Source organism: Vanessa tameamea, chromosome 14, assembly GCF_037043105.1.
Source record: "Vanessa tameamea isolate UH-Manoa-2023 chromosome 14, ilVanTame1 primary haplotype, whole genome shotgun sequence".
Lineage (NCBI taxonomy): Eukaryota > Metazoa > Arthropoda > Insecta > Lepidoptera > Nymphalidae > Vanessa > Vanessa tameamea.
The window spans coordinates 3,566,149-3,585,579 of record NC_087322.1 but is presented as its reverse complement, the minus strand read 5'-3'; the positions used below and the strand labels follow the sequence as shown (position 1 = coordinate 3,585,579).

Genomic DNA, 19,431 nt, shown 5'->3' with positions numbered 1-19,431 from the left:
AATAGTTGTTGTAATGGTTTATTACAAAAATAAACTCGTAAACCCTGCTTTCGGCTTGCATACGGTACAGAGAACGTTTTTGAGCATTAGTATACGCATATATAATAAAATACAGGAAAATATCAATTTACCATTTAATAAATAAAAAACTATTAAGAAAAAAAATTTGATAAACTTTATAATTCATTTCTAAAAATATTACTTTTTGGATAAATATACCTGGATTTAGACTCGACTCAGGTCTGATTAAACTATAATTGTGAATACTAACATCATCGTAAATCTATGGGGCTACCGTTAGAACATAGCAACTGTTGTTATCAAATATTTGTAGCGGATTGATAAATGTTGCAGTCGATAAATTAGTATTTTTTAAAAAAGCAACTACGCAAGTTTCTTGTCGTCTTGCTGGAGGCTGCTTTCAGAAACGGTAGTGGAGTTGAAATATTGACGATTCAAAAATGCTTTATTGAAAAGTTTATAATAAGCTTTAGGTATATTGTATAAGACTATAATGCTTCGGTCCATTAATAAAACAACAGTTTAGATAGACTATATTTTTATATCTATTTACAGTCTTTTTATTTGGTAAGATATTTTGTTAATATTCAGTCATCATGGTTTATCCAAGAGGCATAAATGCAACGAAGAAGTATTCGTATATTTTTTTTTATGTACGGTAAGTATGTATTTTTTAAATTATAATACTCAAACTCATTTTTATTAAAATATATTGAGAGTACTATTAATAGCTAGATGGCAAGGGTACTGCTCTCTAGGTCCCAAAAAATATCGATTCGGCCATTTAAAATTTTTGTTTTTTTTTTTGTCAAAAAATCGTAAATTGACTTATTTGCTATAACTAAACATAATTATTGGTGACAAATACCGATATTCTAATTGTTAAAAATGAAAAATATTTCGTGGGTCGGTTGAGTAAATCAAATTTTCGGATTTGTGCAACCTCTACCTATATTGTTTATAAATTTTAAATATTTTGTACGAACAATGTTTTAGCCATCAGTTTAATACAATAACATCTTTTTTTTTTTATTCGTGTGAAATGTGTAACGATCCCACACTCATTTTTCACATTTTTTACATATTGAGTTCAGCCAGTGAGTAAAAGAGACGTCTTAAAAGAAGAATGTAGCATTATTTATAGGGCATAAGCACATGAATGACCTTTTTGACTTAAAACTTAAAAATAAACAATGAAAACATTTACTTGTACTATTTTCATGAGGTAAAATACAGTACAGCTAGGTGCTGACTGTACTGTACTGTGTTTAATATGTGCTAAATTTAATACAGCGGTAAAAAACTAACAGTGCCAATAAAAGTAAAGTTCGCCGTTTTCCTGTTGTAACAGACCCTTCTAATGTTACAAATAAAGATGAATTTTAGTTTTTAGACGCTTCCTAAGTGACTTCGTATTAACCACACAGTTATATAGGGTTGCCATAATATTTTTCATACTTTATATTTTTGAATAAAAAGTGATTAATGGACCAGTAGTTTTAGTTAGTGGTTTTTTATTTTTATCCAGTACTTGATGCACAATTCTTTGTTGGCATATATATTTTTTGTTTATATTGTCGTTTCTGAAGATAAGTTAGAAAGATCAGAAAGCATAAAACCAGCTTACCTGTCTAAAATCTATCAAAATTGTATTCTTACAACAATTTATCAACTACGTTAGATACTTAAAAAACAATAAAGATTAATGTCGACTAAATCTTAGGACATAATATATGAAAAATAAATCAACTATATATTTATAAATAAAATAGTATTCTCTACCTCTGTTGCACGTACCCTTATTTGCGTAATACCATCTGTCAAACAAATGACTCCCCGACGCCTTAACATCAACACATGTGCATTATTTCATTGATTTTTATATCCGATGAGACTACATAATAATTTCTTCACTATATTTAAATAAATGTAAATATCTGTACATATAAAACTACCAAACTTTTTAATAGAATGGCACTCCAAAGGATCGGATAAAACGTCTAGGGAGATTATAAAGAACAGAATAATAAGCAAAACGTTTATCTTGATTATAGAATAGGTAATTGTAAAAAAATTGTGCAGTCAAAAATAACAGATTTTTAAATATGTAAACTGTTTATTAACATAAACACCTTACCATTCTGCAATTGTACTCTGTTTCATATTATAATCAGAAATATAATATATAGGAGATAGTGAATATGTCAATGTTATGAGATACTTAAAATTAAATGACACAACGAAACTGTGCTCTGTTGTATCTAGTTAAATAAAAACTTAATTTTACTTAATGACAGTGGTTTTTGAAATCCGCCTGGTTTTTTTACTGTATTATCTTCTCATCACATATTCTACAGTCCAACAGCAATACTTAGTATAATTGTTGTGTTCAGGTACAAGGGACATAACATCTTAGTCCCCTAAATTTGGCGGCGCATTGGTGATAGGTATAGGTAAAAAACTCGCCCTGGCTTCACATCACAGGTGCAATGATGATATTAAAAATGTCTAAGAATGTCTACTATTACTATGAATACAATGTTCACAGTTTATTTGTCATAAGACAATACAAAGCGCGTTGTACGCATTTAAAAAATTGTAATATCTTCGAAAATATTCATTTAAATTACATGCTGTAAAAACTGTGTCTTTAAAGTTTTGGTAAATAAATCAGATTTTACTATATAAGTGGCGGTTATAAAGACATAAAGCTTATTATTAATTTATATTTTTATAGCTTGTATTAACTATTATTTTCAGGAAATTTCAACACTGTTCCATTGGAATAACGATTAACCACATTCTCGCGAATTTTTAATTTGAGTATGATGACGACTGTATGAACTATTAATACTTTGAATACATGTATATAGGTACGTGTTTTGAGAATCTATACAGTACATACTATAATTACGCTTCAACAAGCTACATGGCAATTTAGTAAATTTATAGCAATTCTACTGAATGTTTCATAAAACTGATAATTCGCGTGTGAATGACATAAAATAATGTTTTTGTTCTTTTTATCTTTAAAAGACGTCGGAAGCAAATAATTTACTCCTATGTAAATAGCTAATCCGCTCACGTCACTGGCATTTATGAGATCTTCGCCTTTGACGTAGCCGCGAAGTTCCTCACTAATAGCGCAGTGAAACGTTTCCGCCAGAGCGCCAGTCGCCTGCCAGACAATGCTTGCTCGAAATAAATAGCGAATTGTCTATCATTTCTTGTCATCGTTCGCCGATGAATGGGACAAGTTCATTCGAATCCAGTACACATTAGCTAAGATAAGGAGCGATATACGGTTACATGGACGTGAAAGTGAGATAGCTAGCTACGGTCTGCGCGGACAGCCGGAATTACCGCTGCTTGAGTTTTGTTTTGAGACAGTCCAGTTGCAGTAGTTGGCAGTTGCACGGCGGGCGGCGCACGAGTTGAACGGGTTTCGTGTATCATCGTTTAGCGCCGTGTAAAATGAACGGGTCGCATTTCGACACGCGTCGCGACTCACCGCGCTCGCTTCGCCGATAACATCTGCAAAATTCGATATTTAGCTCGTGACATCGTGATAGTGTCGTTCGATTTCGCATGACGCGATAGTATCGGCCATGTGATAAGCGGCTCGAAGCCGCCCGCTTATGTCTACCCCCGCCGAAAAAGGGATAAAAACTTAAAATTCCTGGAATGCACACATGCGGACGACGGGTAACAGTGGGTGCGTTTGTTGAGGTAGTCCTATTACGATGCCGCGAAGAAGTAAGTGGATGCATCTGGTGGCTGGCGTCGTCGCCGGTGTCACGCTCGGTGTGTTTCTGAAATTGTGCTTAAGGACATCTTCGAGGACTTCTATTGAAGCCTGCCCAGATGCGGCGAAATTGTATGTCGCTCCAGATCCTTTGTCAATTATAGATTTAAGAACTGGCGAAACTATTTACAATTCTAATAGAACTCTTGTGTTTGTTGGTGTTATGACTGCGGAACAATATTTAACCACGAGAGCTAGGGCTGTATTTGATACGTGGGCCCAAGATTTACCTGGACGGATTGCATTTTTCAGTTCAGAAGTTTCGCGGGCGCCAGGACTACCTCTTATTCCATTGCGTAGCGTTGACGATAGTTATCCTCCTCAAAAGAAATCTTTTCTTATGTTGCTGTACATGTATGAGCACTACGGTGAAAGGTTTGAGTGGTTCATGCGTGCGGATGATGACGTTTATGTTAGAGGAGATAAATTAGGAGAGTTTTTACGTTCTGTGGATAGTAGAAAACCTCAGTTTATAGGACAAGCGGGAAGAGGCACGAGCTCTGAAAGAGATGCCTTGGCGTTAGATTATAATGAAAACTTTTGTATGGGTGGACCGGGAGTGCTGATATCTCGAGAAACATTGAGACGAGTCGCCCCTCATGTCAAGTACTGCCTGAAGCACCTTTACACAACGCATGAGGACGTTGAGCTGGGTCGGTGTGTAGCCAAATTTGCTGGGGTCTCTTGCACATGGAGTTACGATGTAAGTTTTCATTTTAAGGATTTTGTTAATTTATACATACAGATAATATTGTAGAACAAACATAAACAGAACTTAAATGTATGTTTAAACTTTTTTGATGTTACAGTTTTTTACAATTATTATAATTATTAAGAGTTCTTGAAGGCTTAAACATTGTGTTCGCTTTTTCGGTTTTTAGCTCAACAGTTAAGTGGAAACTATAATTTACCGCTTAAATAAGGTGTAAAAAGCCTCGAGGGGCCGATCAAACGAATCGAAGTTTCAAAGTTGCGAAGATTGTTTAAAACAACATTTATAATTCATGTGTGTGTTAGGCAAAGAATACTTCACAAGGAATCGGCAACGGAGAATTGAAAATAAACAAACATTTTAGTAACATTTCTCGCACCATTTTAAACAAACGTTTTGCTAACCTGTTTCGGCTTTATCTATTTGAGTTAAGATATCTTATTATATTTCTTACAAGTAAAACATAAGCTGGTATAATTATTATAATATAATTATACTTATTATGAATAGCAGCGGTTGATATAAGAACGTACTAGAGAAACATTAACTAAAACCTCCATCATATTATTGTATTTTTTATTTTTTTCGTAAAAGGTTACCGTAAAGTTACCGTAAAGGTCCCAGTGCTGAGCTAATGCCTCCTCTAATCTTCAGGATATTGTTGAAAGCTTCTTCCTGCTACAGCGGGTTTTTCTCAGATGTGACAGCGTATAATTTTCTTCACAAACGAGCCAAAGCGTGATGAAATCTCAGTGATGTTTTTCAGATTTGAAACCGTGATCTTGATTTAATATCTATGTATCGGCTAGGCTATCTCTGCTACTATGAGTGGACATTATTTTTATTTGGTGTCAGTTTACTGATCTCATTATTCTGTTTCTTAAATTAAGCCACATCTATATTTTAATCAGTAGTGCCTAGTTTCGGATATATCTGAAAAAGAAAAACAAGAAAGCATCAAGAATATATACTTATAATTTTAGTTTTATAAATGTCATGCTTTAATTTATATTTTAATTATAAATATCGAGACATTAATTGTATCTATTTTGTGTGTTTATATTGTGGTGTAGTCTCAGCGTCTTTCGACGATTTCTCGTGTAATTGCAAACGAAAGTGGCTACAATTAAGTAATTCCCTCACCTACATTTCACATGTTAACAAGATTTTTTAAGTAACAGGTACGAATACGTTAAGACAAACCGTTACAGTTAATTAAAACAAAATATACCGTTTCGGCGACAAATCAATGTTTCAGTTTAGTACGGTATTGGTAACAGTATTTATCGTGATATTTTAAATGTTATCAATTATTTGTAACGACTAAAAAGTAAAAGGATCCATGACTTTCGCCCTTCGCTTCAAAGAAAGTTTATATCTGAAATAGCTTTATCGATCTCAAGTATGTATTTTGGATGAATATAATTGTTTTTGTGTTAAAAGTAAAAAAATAAAACGACTAATCAAAACCAATTTTACTATTAGGTTAACAAAAAACGCCTCAATTCTATTTAATCACATCTCTGCTGGGTAATTTTATTTATAAGTATTTTAATATAATTAATTTATCATATCATTAATATAATAAGCATAGTTTTTCTCAAAAGATTAGCAAAATTTTATTAAGTTATAGCTAAGATGGCTCAGTGGTTAGAACGTGTGAATTTTAACAGATGGTTGCGGGCTTAATCCCGGGCAAACACCGCTGAATTTTCATGTATGAACAGCAACGTATTCAAAGTCATGTCGATTACATATATATTATTTACTTGTGGTCGCACGAGGCTTAGCTCGCGTTTTAGGGGTTGGTCGTTTTAGGTATTAGACATCAAAAAGTAGCCTATTTTGTAAAGTATGTTTGAAGTTTGCTACATACCCAAATTTTATCAAATTCGGTTCAGTGGCTTGGCCATGAAAGAGCAGCAGGCAGACAAACAAGACTTACTTTCGCATTTATAATATTAGTATAGATTAAAAGAATATATATATTAAAAGTTTTTTTTTGGTTTATATACATAAATCATTTTACTTATTTATACACTCCCTTTATTAGAATTTTAATGCAACATAAAATAAAACACCTAACGGCCACAATAAAAGACATACGGTAACTTAAAACGCTCTATAATATACATATATTTAAAATGTTAAATGTATACAATACAGTGGCTCGAATAATTACCTTCTTAAGCCATTTATTGTTTTACGCCTTTTTGAATTATGGCGAATTAAGTTTAAAGCGACTTGTTAAGAACTAAAGGAATTGAAAAAATAGAACACGAAGCCCCTCGCATGATACAGGTAAAGTGCAAGTTATTGACCATGACTTGCGAATTTTTTTTCTACGAACTTGGAAAACTATCACATATTGAGGAATTTGCACACGTCTCACAATAACATGAATTATGTTAGGGCATTTATTAAGTAACAACGTTCGGATAAACATTGGAACCTCACAACCGAGAATGGCTGGCTAAAAACTCCTTAAGTTAGAAGAAGTAAACCCAGTCGTGGTTCATTAATAGGTTGTTAATTTTATTAAAATATTTATTGTAATATTATTGTATTTATAGATTTTGTGTTGTGACACAAAATAGCCATCAGGTAAACACTTGAGTCTGTCAGACTGGATACCATATAACTGAAGTAATTCAATATCTTTGATAGTGTTATGTCAACAGTTTTGTTACCACAGCTGTAAACATTTAAGGACAGTCCTGAAATAGTATTTATAAAATCTGTATCTTAAATCTAAACGAAAGCAATATAACGAAAAAAATGTTTGTTCCATTTTAATTACATTCTAGTTCGAGAATATGTAAATGACATGTTCGTATGGTAATTGTGAATGATTGTTCTTTTAAATAAGCTCATATAATAAAATAATACGCTGATAATTATAAAGTCTCTGATAAAACATAAAATAGAAGGAAGAAAACCATTTAACTTAAAAAAAATGGCTACTGAATTGAACACTGATTAAGTTTCCTGTCGCAATATATTTTCGAAACAATTTTAACTGCCGTTACGTTAGGTTCAATGTCTTTTCAAATTTAACATTAAGCTCAAATCCTGCAGAATCTCGCGCACCAGCGAAACCGGTTTCCAAAGGAGAGTATTGCGAATGTACATGTCACAGAGTGTGTTGAGTGCAGACCCGATATTCTCTGAAAATATTTTGATTATATTGTTTAGCTTTGTTAAAGTACATTTACTGTGACTGGAATAATCGTTAACATACCCGTAGCCAATTCATTCTACACTGAACTAATGTAGAACTAACTAGACCTTTTGTGGCCTTCATATAAATTATATTATACCAAAATATATTTTAATTTACTAAAACCCCCAAAAAGGTAACATTTTCACGTTTAGATATTCTATTCAAACGTAAAAAGTTATCGTACTTTTTATGTTTGAATATAATATCTATATTACCTTAATTATTGTAAACAGAAATTTAAATTGTTCATCATGAAGCTGTGTATCTGCACTGTTCTATCACTAGTTAGAAGTGTCAAGAAATTGTTCTATAACGATAATCGTGATCTTGTTTATCATTATTCGGTTGAGTAGTAAACTACAGATATAAAAGGAACATTACGACATTTAAATGCGAAAAATCTGTTGTAAAGGTAGGTTTTCTCTAAGTTGCGCAGTTTTTTGTCTAATTATTGATACTTAAACTGTACCATACCAAAAAATTTGCAAATTTTTCTTGAATGTCAGGAACTTTTTAACAGACAATAATTAAAAAACTTTCTCGAAGATTGCGAGGAAATGTAAACTAAAATAAGTATAAAAATTAAATCATATAAAATACTATGAAACCTGATGTGGTTTTCCTACAGTTTTATAATATTGACCTTTTATTTTTTATGACTTGCGCTTTTAGTAATTTTACAAATATTACTAACAAATATATTAAATAAAGATTTAAATAAATAGAAAATAAAGAATAATAAAATCGTCATAAATTATAACACTTCCAGCTAAAATAAGAAGAAAAATACTTAAAAACTCAATACAATTATGCAGGCTGACCTCTATCTAATATCGGTTATTCTTTGCACGACGTCACAAAATGGGGGACTGATAAGATAATCGCACCCAAATCTGAACTCGTTCGGCGCCCGCGCAGATAAGGTGCAAGACGGAATTGCGATTTCATTGAGCTATTTAGTTCTTATGGTGTAATAGAATATTTCATGCATAAACATATAAAAAAGTTAGAATTCTCAAAATCCAAATATACTTTATACAAGTAGGTAAAAGCCTACTTGAATCGTCATTTTACAAAATTGTATTTAACGTAAAGCGTTAAATCCGAATTGAATTTATACGTCTTTATTTTCATACAGTAATAATTATACCTAATTATTTGCGTAAATAAGTATAAAAAAAAATGTTAATAAAAATTATTACTTTAAGTTTATTTATTATTAAAGTATGAATATTATAATATTATTTGCTAGCGTTCCAATCACAATAATTAGCCAATGTGAAGTCATCCCCATTTCACTATTTTACGAATTATTATTACTATTGCAATGCCAAAATTTAACAAATAATATAAGGAAATAAATTAACGCAATAATTTCAAAACAATAATCGTAGGTTTGTCTTATGTATGTCTTAAAAAGGTAAAAGTATCTTAAAATTCCCTAAGTCCTTGTGTTGTCACTTTCATAACATCAAATAGAAACCAAATTCATCACATTAAAGTTATTATCAAATATATAATCATTTGCATGAGGTATTCATTAAAATTTCGTCACAACTGATATACGTACACATATCGTTTAATAAATAAAAATATCAACAGGAAATCTTACTAATCTTAGACAGATAATATTAATTTACGAGTAGGCAGTATAATACTGTGTCAATAACATTGTATATAATGTTACAGACAAGAGACTTCTTTTCTATAGAAAAAAATAAATAACCAAAGTCAAAAAACACTAGTCCTAAAACTATTTTTCCTATGTCTCCATTTGCTTGGTCATATAATTATCTTTATAAAACTAATAATATCATTTGATATATGTATATGCATATTTTGGTAACAAAAGTGATACCTTTTTGTTTTCCACGTATTTTTCGTAGCCGGCATTGTTTTCCTAATTGCTCTAACATACAGTTTGCTTTCTGGATAATGAATGGTTTCAGGGGTATGATAAATAAAACTCCCAATTTAACTATAATTTCCTGTATGTAACATCCGATGCACTGGCAAACAAAGTCGCGAATTATAGTTTACGACTGTAACATGTTTTATTACTCTTAATGTTTCTCGTAAACATTTTATGAATAGGCTTGTTAGAAATTATAAAAGTATATTCTTAACACAGTAATTTAATAAAATAATGTTATTAAATGTATTTAAAAGATAGATTCACATTATAACACTCCCAGGAAATTGAATAAAATTAACTTGCGTTACAAGTTTCAAATTAGTTTTATTATGATCGTGTTCTGTTTAACAGCCTTGCTTATAAGGCCGTTTATCCCGAGGCCCAAATACAAACCTGGTTTGAATAAAAACTTATTAGATTTTCTGTCAAGAAGTTCTCAACAACAGCCCGGAGCTAGTAAGCTGGGTTTTATATTGCACCATTTTTTAATTTATTGCCTATCGAGGCAGGTATCATGATGGTAAAAATTCACCATCGCTTATGAGCGGTTGCAATGCCAGGACACAGCTTTTTTTCTTTATAATAACATAATACTTTAGTCGCATTGGCAAAGTTATTATTGTTATAGAGGTAATTCAAAAAATATTCCTTAGTTAAAATGGGCGTTTTGTTGCATAACGTATCATAAACGTTTTTAGTTGGTTGGGTACGGGCAGAAATCATACTGGGTGCGAACATTTTAAAATTACTTAATTATTGGATATTTAAAAGGTAAACAATGTTGTACGTTTGTTTGTTTTTATTTAACCTAGTTATGAAAAAAAATAGATACAATTAACATATAACTCTTGTATCATCATCATCATGATGTTAATTGATGGATCTAGGTTAAGTTACAACGCTGTCAAAACATTTTTATCCAAAATAAAATCTCTATACTCTTATCTTATATCGTCAGGTGCTGAATGAAACGTAAACAAGGCAAGATATTCAAAATATATCTAATATAACAAAATACAGAAGCCTACGTGAGTTAATCTCAGTTGTTTGTTCAGGTTTGCCTTGAACGCCGCAGTGCCGGTGCTCCGTTCCGTGGTTTTTGCACCTTCACATATTTATAAAAGCAATTTATATTTAAACATATACCTATTTAAGTAATTTATTTATCTTCCTTACTAATTTAGATTTAAGAGGCGGTATATGATAATTTAAAGATTTGAACACTGTGTTGTTGAATACAAACCTGTCTATTATTTATAATGTCATGTTAAATTACTTAGCTCGTGAAAAGAAAATGGAAGAACATAATCAGGTATCATTTTTGTAAAATCAATATTTCCTTCATTATTTCGTCATCATTAAGTATTCCTTTCAATCGTTAAATCGTTTACATATAATAGAATATAATATACATAATTCAACAAACTTATTTTTGTTTGTGATCAACTCTTTAATTACTAAATTTGTAAACATTGTTTGAACTCAAATAAAAAATTCCTTTTGAGTACCTTTTGTTTATAATAATATTTTGTATATAGTTTCATAGTTCCGGGCAAAGACCTTTGAATGACGGCAACGGCATACAAAATTGGGACGTTATTTATATCGCATGATATTCAATCATGCGGGCTGATTGTATGAATTTGTTCGCAAATATAATACTACCTACTCGTAATCCGTGATCATAGTGCAATTTATTATGGATATACGTCGTTGACCTTGCTCGATTGGGCGTTACCGATAAATATGCCCCGCGCAGGTCTCACACCCCCTGTGCCTTGTAATTGCGAAAAAAAAGTGTGACATCTATTCAACACAAAGTTTCGTCTCGCACTGATCTATTTGGCGACCGAGGGGTTGCATCGTGATTTGCGTTTATACGAATGAACATTATATATTAGATACATATTCTTTATACTAAGTTGACAAATTTGTTTATTGAATTATTTATTATGTTATTTTTCAATACAAATGGTAGCAAAGTAGAATAAAGTTGAAATATAACATATATTGTACTATGTATATACATATTACTCACACTTTTACACTACTTTTGCTGTAATAAACTTACATCTGTAGTCGCCAGCATATTAATTATAAAACATTTCAAATAAATTGATTAAACTCTAATCAATTAATTGCGTGACTATTGTGGGGGCGGAACAATATGCATTTGAAAATTGTTGAAGCGACTTCCAACTTTTTTAAATTATCTAATTATCATCTTATATAAATTATTCAATACAATACGTAAATATAATTAATAAGGTGATACAGTGCAACCTCGATATAACAAATCGGAAGGGAACAAGTAAATATTTGTTATATCAAGTAATTCGTTAAACTGAAGTTTGTTATGCTGAGGTTAGGTTGGTCCAAAATTCGTTATAAAGAGGTAAAAAAACAGTTTTATTCACCTCAATATTGCGTACCTATCTTGTTACAGCGAACAACTTCTACTAATAAAGGATAACACATTTTTGTTAAATTACTGTATGTATTTTCTATTTGAAAATAATTAGGTAGGTAACAAAACATTTTGGTGGTGACTTTATATAAAGGTTCTGTGTTGACAAATTCGTTAATTTGAGGTATTTATACGTATTCTTAATAGTTGAAAATTTGTTATAAAGAGGTTGTTCGTAAAAAATGTTCGTAATGTAAAGGGATATTTTACATTGACTCTTATGGACGATTCAAGGGGATTACGAAGAATTTATTAAATCGAGGAATTCGTTATATTGAGATAAGTTATATTAAGGCTGCACTGTATATCGATATCATTTTATGTTGTTTCCGTACATTTATATGTTCATCGCTACGGTAATTGTGAGATCGATCTATCTTTTATCTTGATTTAATAATATCGTAAACTAAATTCGTTTGTGTGCTATATCTCAATATACGATTTATGAGTTCACACTCGGTGAAAATTATGCCCGATGTTTAGTTATAACTGATATATGTAAACATTTATAAAATTTGATGCAAAAATAAAACCGCCGTGTTTCAGTTCCTTTTTGGTTCTGTGTGATTTCTTTTCTTAATTCTATAAATAAGCAACTAAAATGTTTCAATATTTTATTTCAAGTATACCTACGGTTTCTAACAATTTTGTTCCCTTATTAATAATCGACGTCAATTGACAGCATAATGCTAAATCGTGTTTGTATTTCATATTTAGCACGTTAATACTAAAACAGAATCATATATTGATTATAACTTCCAAAATTAAAAAAAAATAATAATAAGGTAAACCTCGCGATGTATATTTATTATTTAGCTATCCGTGACAATTTTACATAGAATGTGTCTAGTATACGCTATAATTAGTAAAAATAGGCAACTTTTTTTTTTAAAATTATTTTCAGCTATTATGTTATTTTTTGCAATTTATTCAGAAAATTACCAACCATCCCACAATGCACAAACATTTTTTGTTGAGAGGTAATTTTTTGTCACCAACATATGTTCATTCTCTTCTAATGTAAAATTAGCAACATTTGTGGTGACAAATGTTGCTAATTTTACTTTAGACACAGTCTAATACAGCAAATCTTATTGATCATTGTTATAATTTCGCGTACCCCTTTATGTAAAGCGACTTACCTACGTCACTATGTCCATTTATTTCGAATAGATCAGCGTCGGTACCATATTGTGCTATATTATAATGAAAATAGGTATTATAATTGCATGAACATCACGCATCTCGGAGTCTGAATCGTTTTCACGGTCGTCGAGGACGGCACGTCACCTACATCTGCCGGGTCACTGAACTTAAAGAATTAGTTCACGATCAAATTTACTCTGAGTCATTTTAAACTCAGTATATTGAACTTTAAAAGTTTCAATTTGTCTTTTTTTAAACAGATCTAGTTTTAGGAACCTGACACGTGTTGACATGACAATTTGCGTACATTCTAAATTGTCGGACCGGTTTATGTGAGGGAATTGTTTGGGTTTTATTACACAAGATTGGTTTTTAAACGTGGAGTTATAAGTATCCGAATGTTTTTAAGATAATGTTTGGCTAAAAGTTTGGGTAACTTTTGCCAGGCATTGCTAGAAGAAAATAAAAAACATTTATGTTGAGGTACCAAGTTAATGGCTGATAGTATATAATATGTATACGGTTAATGTTACCATCTATGTATCTTAGTTGTGTGTGAATTATAATTTTATTTATTTCATTCGTCTATAAAGATACTTAAAATATTATTGATAACGAACCGTCTGATTTTCGTTTACTCTCCAAGAATCTCATTTAAGTAAGTTTTTTTTCTCACATTTAAATCTGTGCTAATATTACAAAGATGCTAAAGAATGTGTAAACCCGTTTATCTCAATTTAACAAAATATAGTGGTTTGAAAATATATTTGTACTAAATTTATTGAGCTAGGCTATAGACTATACAGTACTTTCTCGTTACGATTCTAAAAAGCGGAGTAACCATAAATTTGTAAACAATCTTGCATTGTACAAGCAAGTTTACATCATCATGAAACGGGCATGTAATGTAACATGTTTCCTGTTTGTGGTTTTAAACATTTGTTAAATCTTACGAAGAAAATTAAATGAAAAAAAGAGATAAAGTTTTTATATATTTTAACAAACCTATGTTATGTTAATGAAGATTAAGTTTCTAGGAAGACATTCATTGTAGTAAATCTACACCTAATTTATTTTTTAGAATTTAAACCCCAAAATCTGTTTTCTTAAAACGAAAAATGTTTCCGTTGCGTTTATTTCTTAAAAAACGCGGCAAATATTTATCGTAGTGCATTTAACGAGATTAAGATAATGGCCGTGTTAAAACATTTGTGTAAATATACTATACTACATTTTATTTTTGTAAATGTAATGTAATTTTAAAATTTAACATTTAAAATTATATAACATGTTGTTCAAAATTAGCTTATTTAAACATAATAAATTACGTTATTGTTTTGGGACTTTTCTAACAGATATTATTAGCATAATTGTAGTACACTAAAAATTTTTTATAAAAAGTATTATTAAAAATAATCTTACAATACCGGATATTTAAAGTTATTTCATGATAATTCTTACGTATTATGACGTCAATAGAATCATCTGAATTGTAGTATGAATATCTGTTTTGCGTTCTAGCTATAAAGTTCAAATTACTGTGTATTTCTTTCGATTGAGAAGGATAAATGAGCATGTATTTTTAAAAGAAATACGAAAAGATTTTTTTTTCGCCGAAACGACGTGTGGTTATATCAAAGCGGGAGATAATGGTGAGATAAATTTCAATAATTTTGTAAGGCTTGATACGATGACCTAGATCCGATGAATTATTAATTTAATACGATTAAAAGATAAAAAAGTTCAAATATAGCGTGTAATTATCCACTGCCGAACAAAGACATCCTATTTTATAAAAAAGACTCTTTTATATATATATTTCAATTACAGGAGCAGTAACTTTGACATTGAATTGTTATTATATAATTGGTGAAGATCTTGAATGATCTGTGGTAGTTTTTGTAGTACATTATATAGGTGAGCTATGAGTACATCGCATGAAATATATAAATCAACGGTTTGTTTATTTCTATACGTTCTATGTGCTTATTACATAATACAGATCCAGAGTCCAGACCTGCTTGTTGGATGTATACACATAATTATGTCAAATTCTGAAATATGCAGGTTTCGCAACTAGTCTGGTATTTTACTTGATGTATGGTGCTTTGTGCATTTATCTACTGCCAAACAACAGTACTTAATACTGTTGTAATCCGGCTTGAAGTGTGAGTGAGCCAGTTGAGAGGTGGCTCATTTCCACGTCCACTGTTCCTATCCTATCCTATATATAAAAAAAACATGAATGCTCGTAGCCTTTAACCGAATATAGCATGCGATATACATTTCGATGTCTCGGCTCACATATTCATTACAAAATTGCAACAGAACTCGCCGACGAAAAAACGTTGGATTTAAACACCGTGACTAATTATGGATGGACAGTTAAATTTTTTGGGAAATAAAAAATTGTACCATTAAAATGTCCGGAAAATGTTAATAACTTGTAAACACTTTCCAGTAAATTTTACTGTGGTTATTTTTTATTTTAGTTTTTAGTGTAAATTTCATTATACGTAAAATGGCTACATTTCCGTTACATTCATTCCTTTTGTAACGGTTATCATTACCGGAAAAATATCTACATCATATTCAGTATTTCATATTGTACAGTATTATTTATTTAAAAATAAATATTAGAAGTAAGTAAAAGGAAGAAAATTGCAGAGTACCCGGTGGATTTTCAAAAACTTTTTTTTATTTACATTGGAATATTAAGGAACCTTTCAGCTCTTTTTAGTATCTGTTAACGATTTTATTGTGTAATCGATACAATATTAAATAAATCGCAATGCAACATCTCCTTAATTATAGCGGGATGAGGCGTTGTTCTGATTATACTTGAGACATTTTTCTCCATAATACAGGGCACAGAGGGAGAGAGGATTCCGCGCAGCAAATTTATCGATAGCGCCTAACCTAATCGACCAAGGTCAATATATATCCTTCTCTTAAGTGGATACTTTTAAACATAAGATGTAACGGGTTTTTGAGCAATTGACTGAATATGTCATTTATATAATTGTCACTGATATTTTGTAGATTTCACCAACCCGCACTCAGTCAGCGTAGTGGAATAAGTTCGAAAAATAATACCTTAAAAAGGGATGCATTTGTATTGTTATTTATTAAATTTATGCGTTTCGATTAAGCGTTTATCTATATTTTTGTAACATTGCGATTTTAATATTTTTACCAGAACTGGGTTTGATTGCGTAATTACGAGTAAAAGATAATGATTCAGAGAATGTATAATTAATTCTGTTTTTTAGTCCTACCTAATCATCATATTATGTATTGGAACTTAAAGATAACTATTTATTTAATGTAAAAATCGCTGGATTTCAATATGAAATAAAACATCAATATAAAGAGGTATTATTTTTGAACTTAAATGTTGAACAGTAGATATTACAATAATTTAAATCACTTATTTAGATAATCAATTCTTTTTTAAGCATTTTGTGTAAATTGTTTAGTCCCGCTGAGATTAAGATGTTGATGGTTATTCCGTTATGGCAAATTTGAGTAAAAAGTTTTCTACTCAAATTTTGTAGTTACTTATGATTATTTGTTAAAATACATTGTATATTTTTTATTGTTTTATAACATTAATACACTCGGCGGACATGAATCAAAATAATGCCCTTGAGGATAAGTCCATTGCCATTTGCTTTCCAGCTATTTGTTAACGAATACATTCCAAGAAATCAATCAAATGTTGTGTGTTTTTATCTATAATTATTTTATTACCATCTCAATTAAATAATAAAATCAAATTTCGTTCGTCGGTTCTTTCATGTTGATAATAATATTAATCTAACGGTTATAATGATATTGATTTTTTTATTAATTATATTATTTTCAACGCATTCCTGAATAGTGTAAAACTACTATTTAAACCGATTGATACGGAACTTTCATATTAAATAAAAAATACAGATCGCAGTTTACTAATATTGTAATAGAGATATTTACGTCATTTATAGGCTATACAGTATTCTGGTTTGTTGGATTTTATTTTTAGAATTGATACACAAAAACTATATGTACATATTATTAGAAATTTGTAGGCCAAAATTTCAACAGAAGAGTCCGCAAAGTTGGCAAGAGGAGACAATGCATTAGCATATATGCACCATGCATATGCGAATTAATCGGTTAAAGAAAAAAAATTAGTAAATATTGTATGATGTAATCTCTGGAAAGCGTTGTGAAAATATTTGCGTATACCTTTTAAATGTTGCATTTAAAATTTCTGCTTACGGTATGGCAAATTAAATTGATATATAAAATATTTAAATCAATTACTTTTTATCCAGTACAGTTTGCATGGTCAGTGACCCAATGTAATTATAGGCACAAGCCTATGATCATATTGGGTCATGTTTGTACGTTATAGGTCATAACATCTTGCATTCCGCAGTTGCTGGCGTTTTGACGATGTTAGAGGTGGTTCATATTTTTAATAACAGTGTTTAGAGACCAATTAAAAGAAGCGCATTTTCCGTTTGCGTTCCTATAAAAAATAAAATGTTTCGTTCATACATATTCCAGACAGCTTATACATAGGCCATTGACTAGGTTAGATTTAAAATAAACAAAAGCGAGTAGTAATTGATCTATTAATTTATTTATGTTTAGAAATAATTAATTATACGTGCAATTTGATCTAAAACTCGTGTCAAGTTGACATTGCACGTTTTTATGTTTTATAGCGTAAAATGACCCCAGACATGTTAAGTCATTTAGGTATAATCACACAATCACCTAAATAATACCTAGTCGTATTAATAGATTTAATTTATGTTAATTCTAAGTATAGACCAAGGTCTATACCCCTATTGAGGTTATAAAGACAAGAGTAGGTAACACTTTGTGTCGTGCCTTTTTGTTTAATCTACTGAACAGGACAATTTCGTGCTTAAAAATACATTTGGTGACGCAATCACTGATGTATACCGCAAATAAAAAAAATCCAAATTGGGAGGTTGATTATGGGGCGTACATGTAAATATTAACTAAATATTTTTCAAGAGCATTATGTGGCGTATCAATTAACGTTTTATAAATTACAGTAGTATTAAGATTCAATCGTTAACACTTTACGAGGAAAAAATATTCTATGAATATCTTAACCAGGCTATATGAAATTGCTAGTAGGGGGCCATTCATTTATTACGTAAGACCATTTAGGGAGAGTTGGGGGGTCGACCATGTCTTATGTTTATTACAAGGGGGTGGGGAGTCTCGATAGTTCTTACGTAAGATTAAAAAAATGCGCAAAGTTAAAATTATTTGAAAATGGTTGTTGAGGTTCGCTCGGATGCGTGTAGGTATAAAAAGTTTATTAGTACCTTTGAAATTACGAATAAAATTTTCAAAAAATTGATTCTTTGAAACAAATATTAAAATAAACCAAACGTGTATTAATTTTTTCCTTTAGATACTTACGTAATAAATACTAAACAGGGGGGAGGGGGTCGGCATATTCTTATTTTTTCTTATAATAGTTGGGGAGGGCGTCAAAAACAAGCGAAAATAGTCTTACGTAATAAATGATTGGCCCCTAGGTATGCACGTAGATACTGGATGCCCAAATTGGAAACACAAATTGTTCGTATCTAAATAATCATATTTCCTGTCTCTATTTTAAGATTGCCAACCATTCAATTTTCTCAGGACAAGATTTTGTTAATTGTTTCCATTTTAATAATTAATATACGTTTTCTGAATTTAAATATATTATCCATTAAATGGATCATTTGTTTTCTAAAAAAATAGCATTGTATAGTAAATGATTCAGTACATATATTATGTAACGTGGAATTTTTTTACTGTGAATTGATGAATAAAGTATGTATATATAAATATTTTGCTAAAATTTGATAAATTTTATTCATTCCGTTAACGATAGTCTTTATTTATCCAAGTAGTTTGTTACAAATACCTACGTAGCTGGTATAGAAATATTTTGAATTTATCATTAAACGTTCTGATTTTCGATACATGATATGGCAACCCTACTCTATTGACAATGGCCTTGATGTTTGTTCGTCTTGCATAAATTCATCTACATACAATAAACGAAAACTTTGCCCATTTTTATGTATAGCTACTTGAGGTCTTTCATTTTTATAAT

The 19,431-nt window shown here is 30.6% G+C and overlaps 1 protein-coding gene across 1 annotated transcript in view; it reads left to right on the top strand.

The window, feature by feature from the left end:
- Positions 1-3,255: 3,255 nt before the first annotated feature.
- LOC113398530 (chondroitin sulfate synthase 1) overlaps positions 3,256-19,431 on the top strand; it is a 49,877-nt gene continuing 33,701 nt past the window's right edge. The window contains exon 1 of the mRNA XM_026637307.2: positions 3,256-4,529. Coding sequence (XP_026493092.1) covers positions 3,765-4,529 — 765 coding nt within the window. The 5' untranslated portion in view covers positions 3,256-3,764. The remainder of the gene's footprint in view (positions 4,530-19,431) is intronic.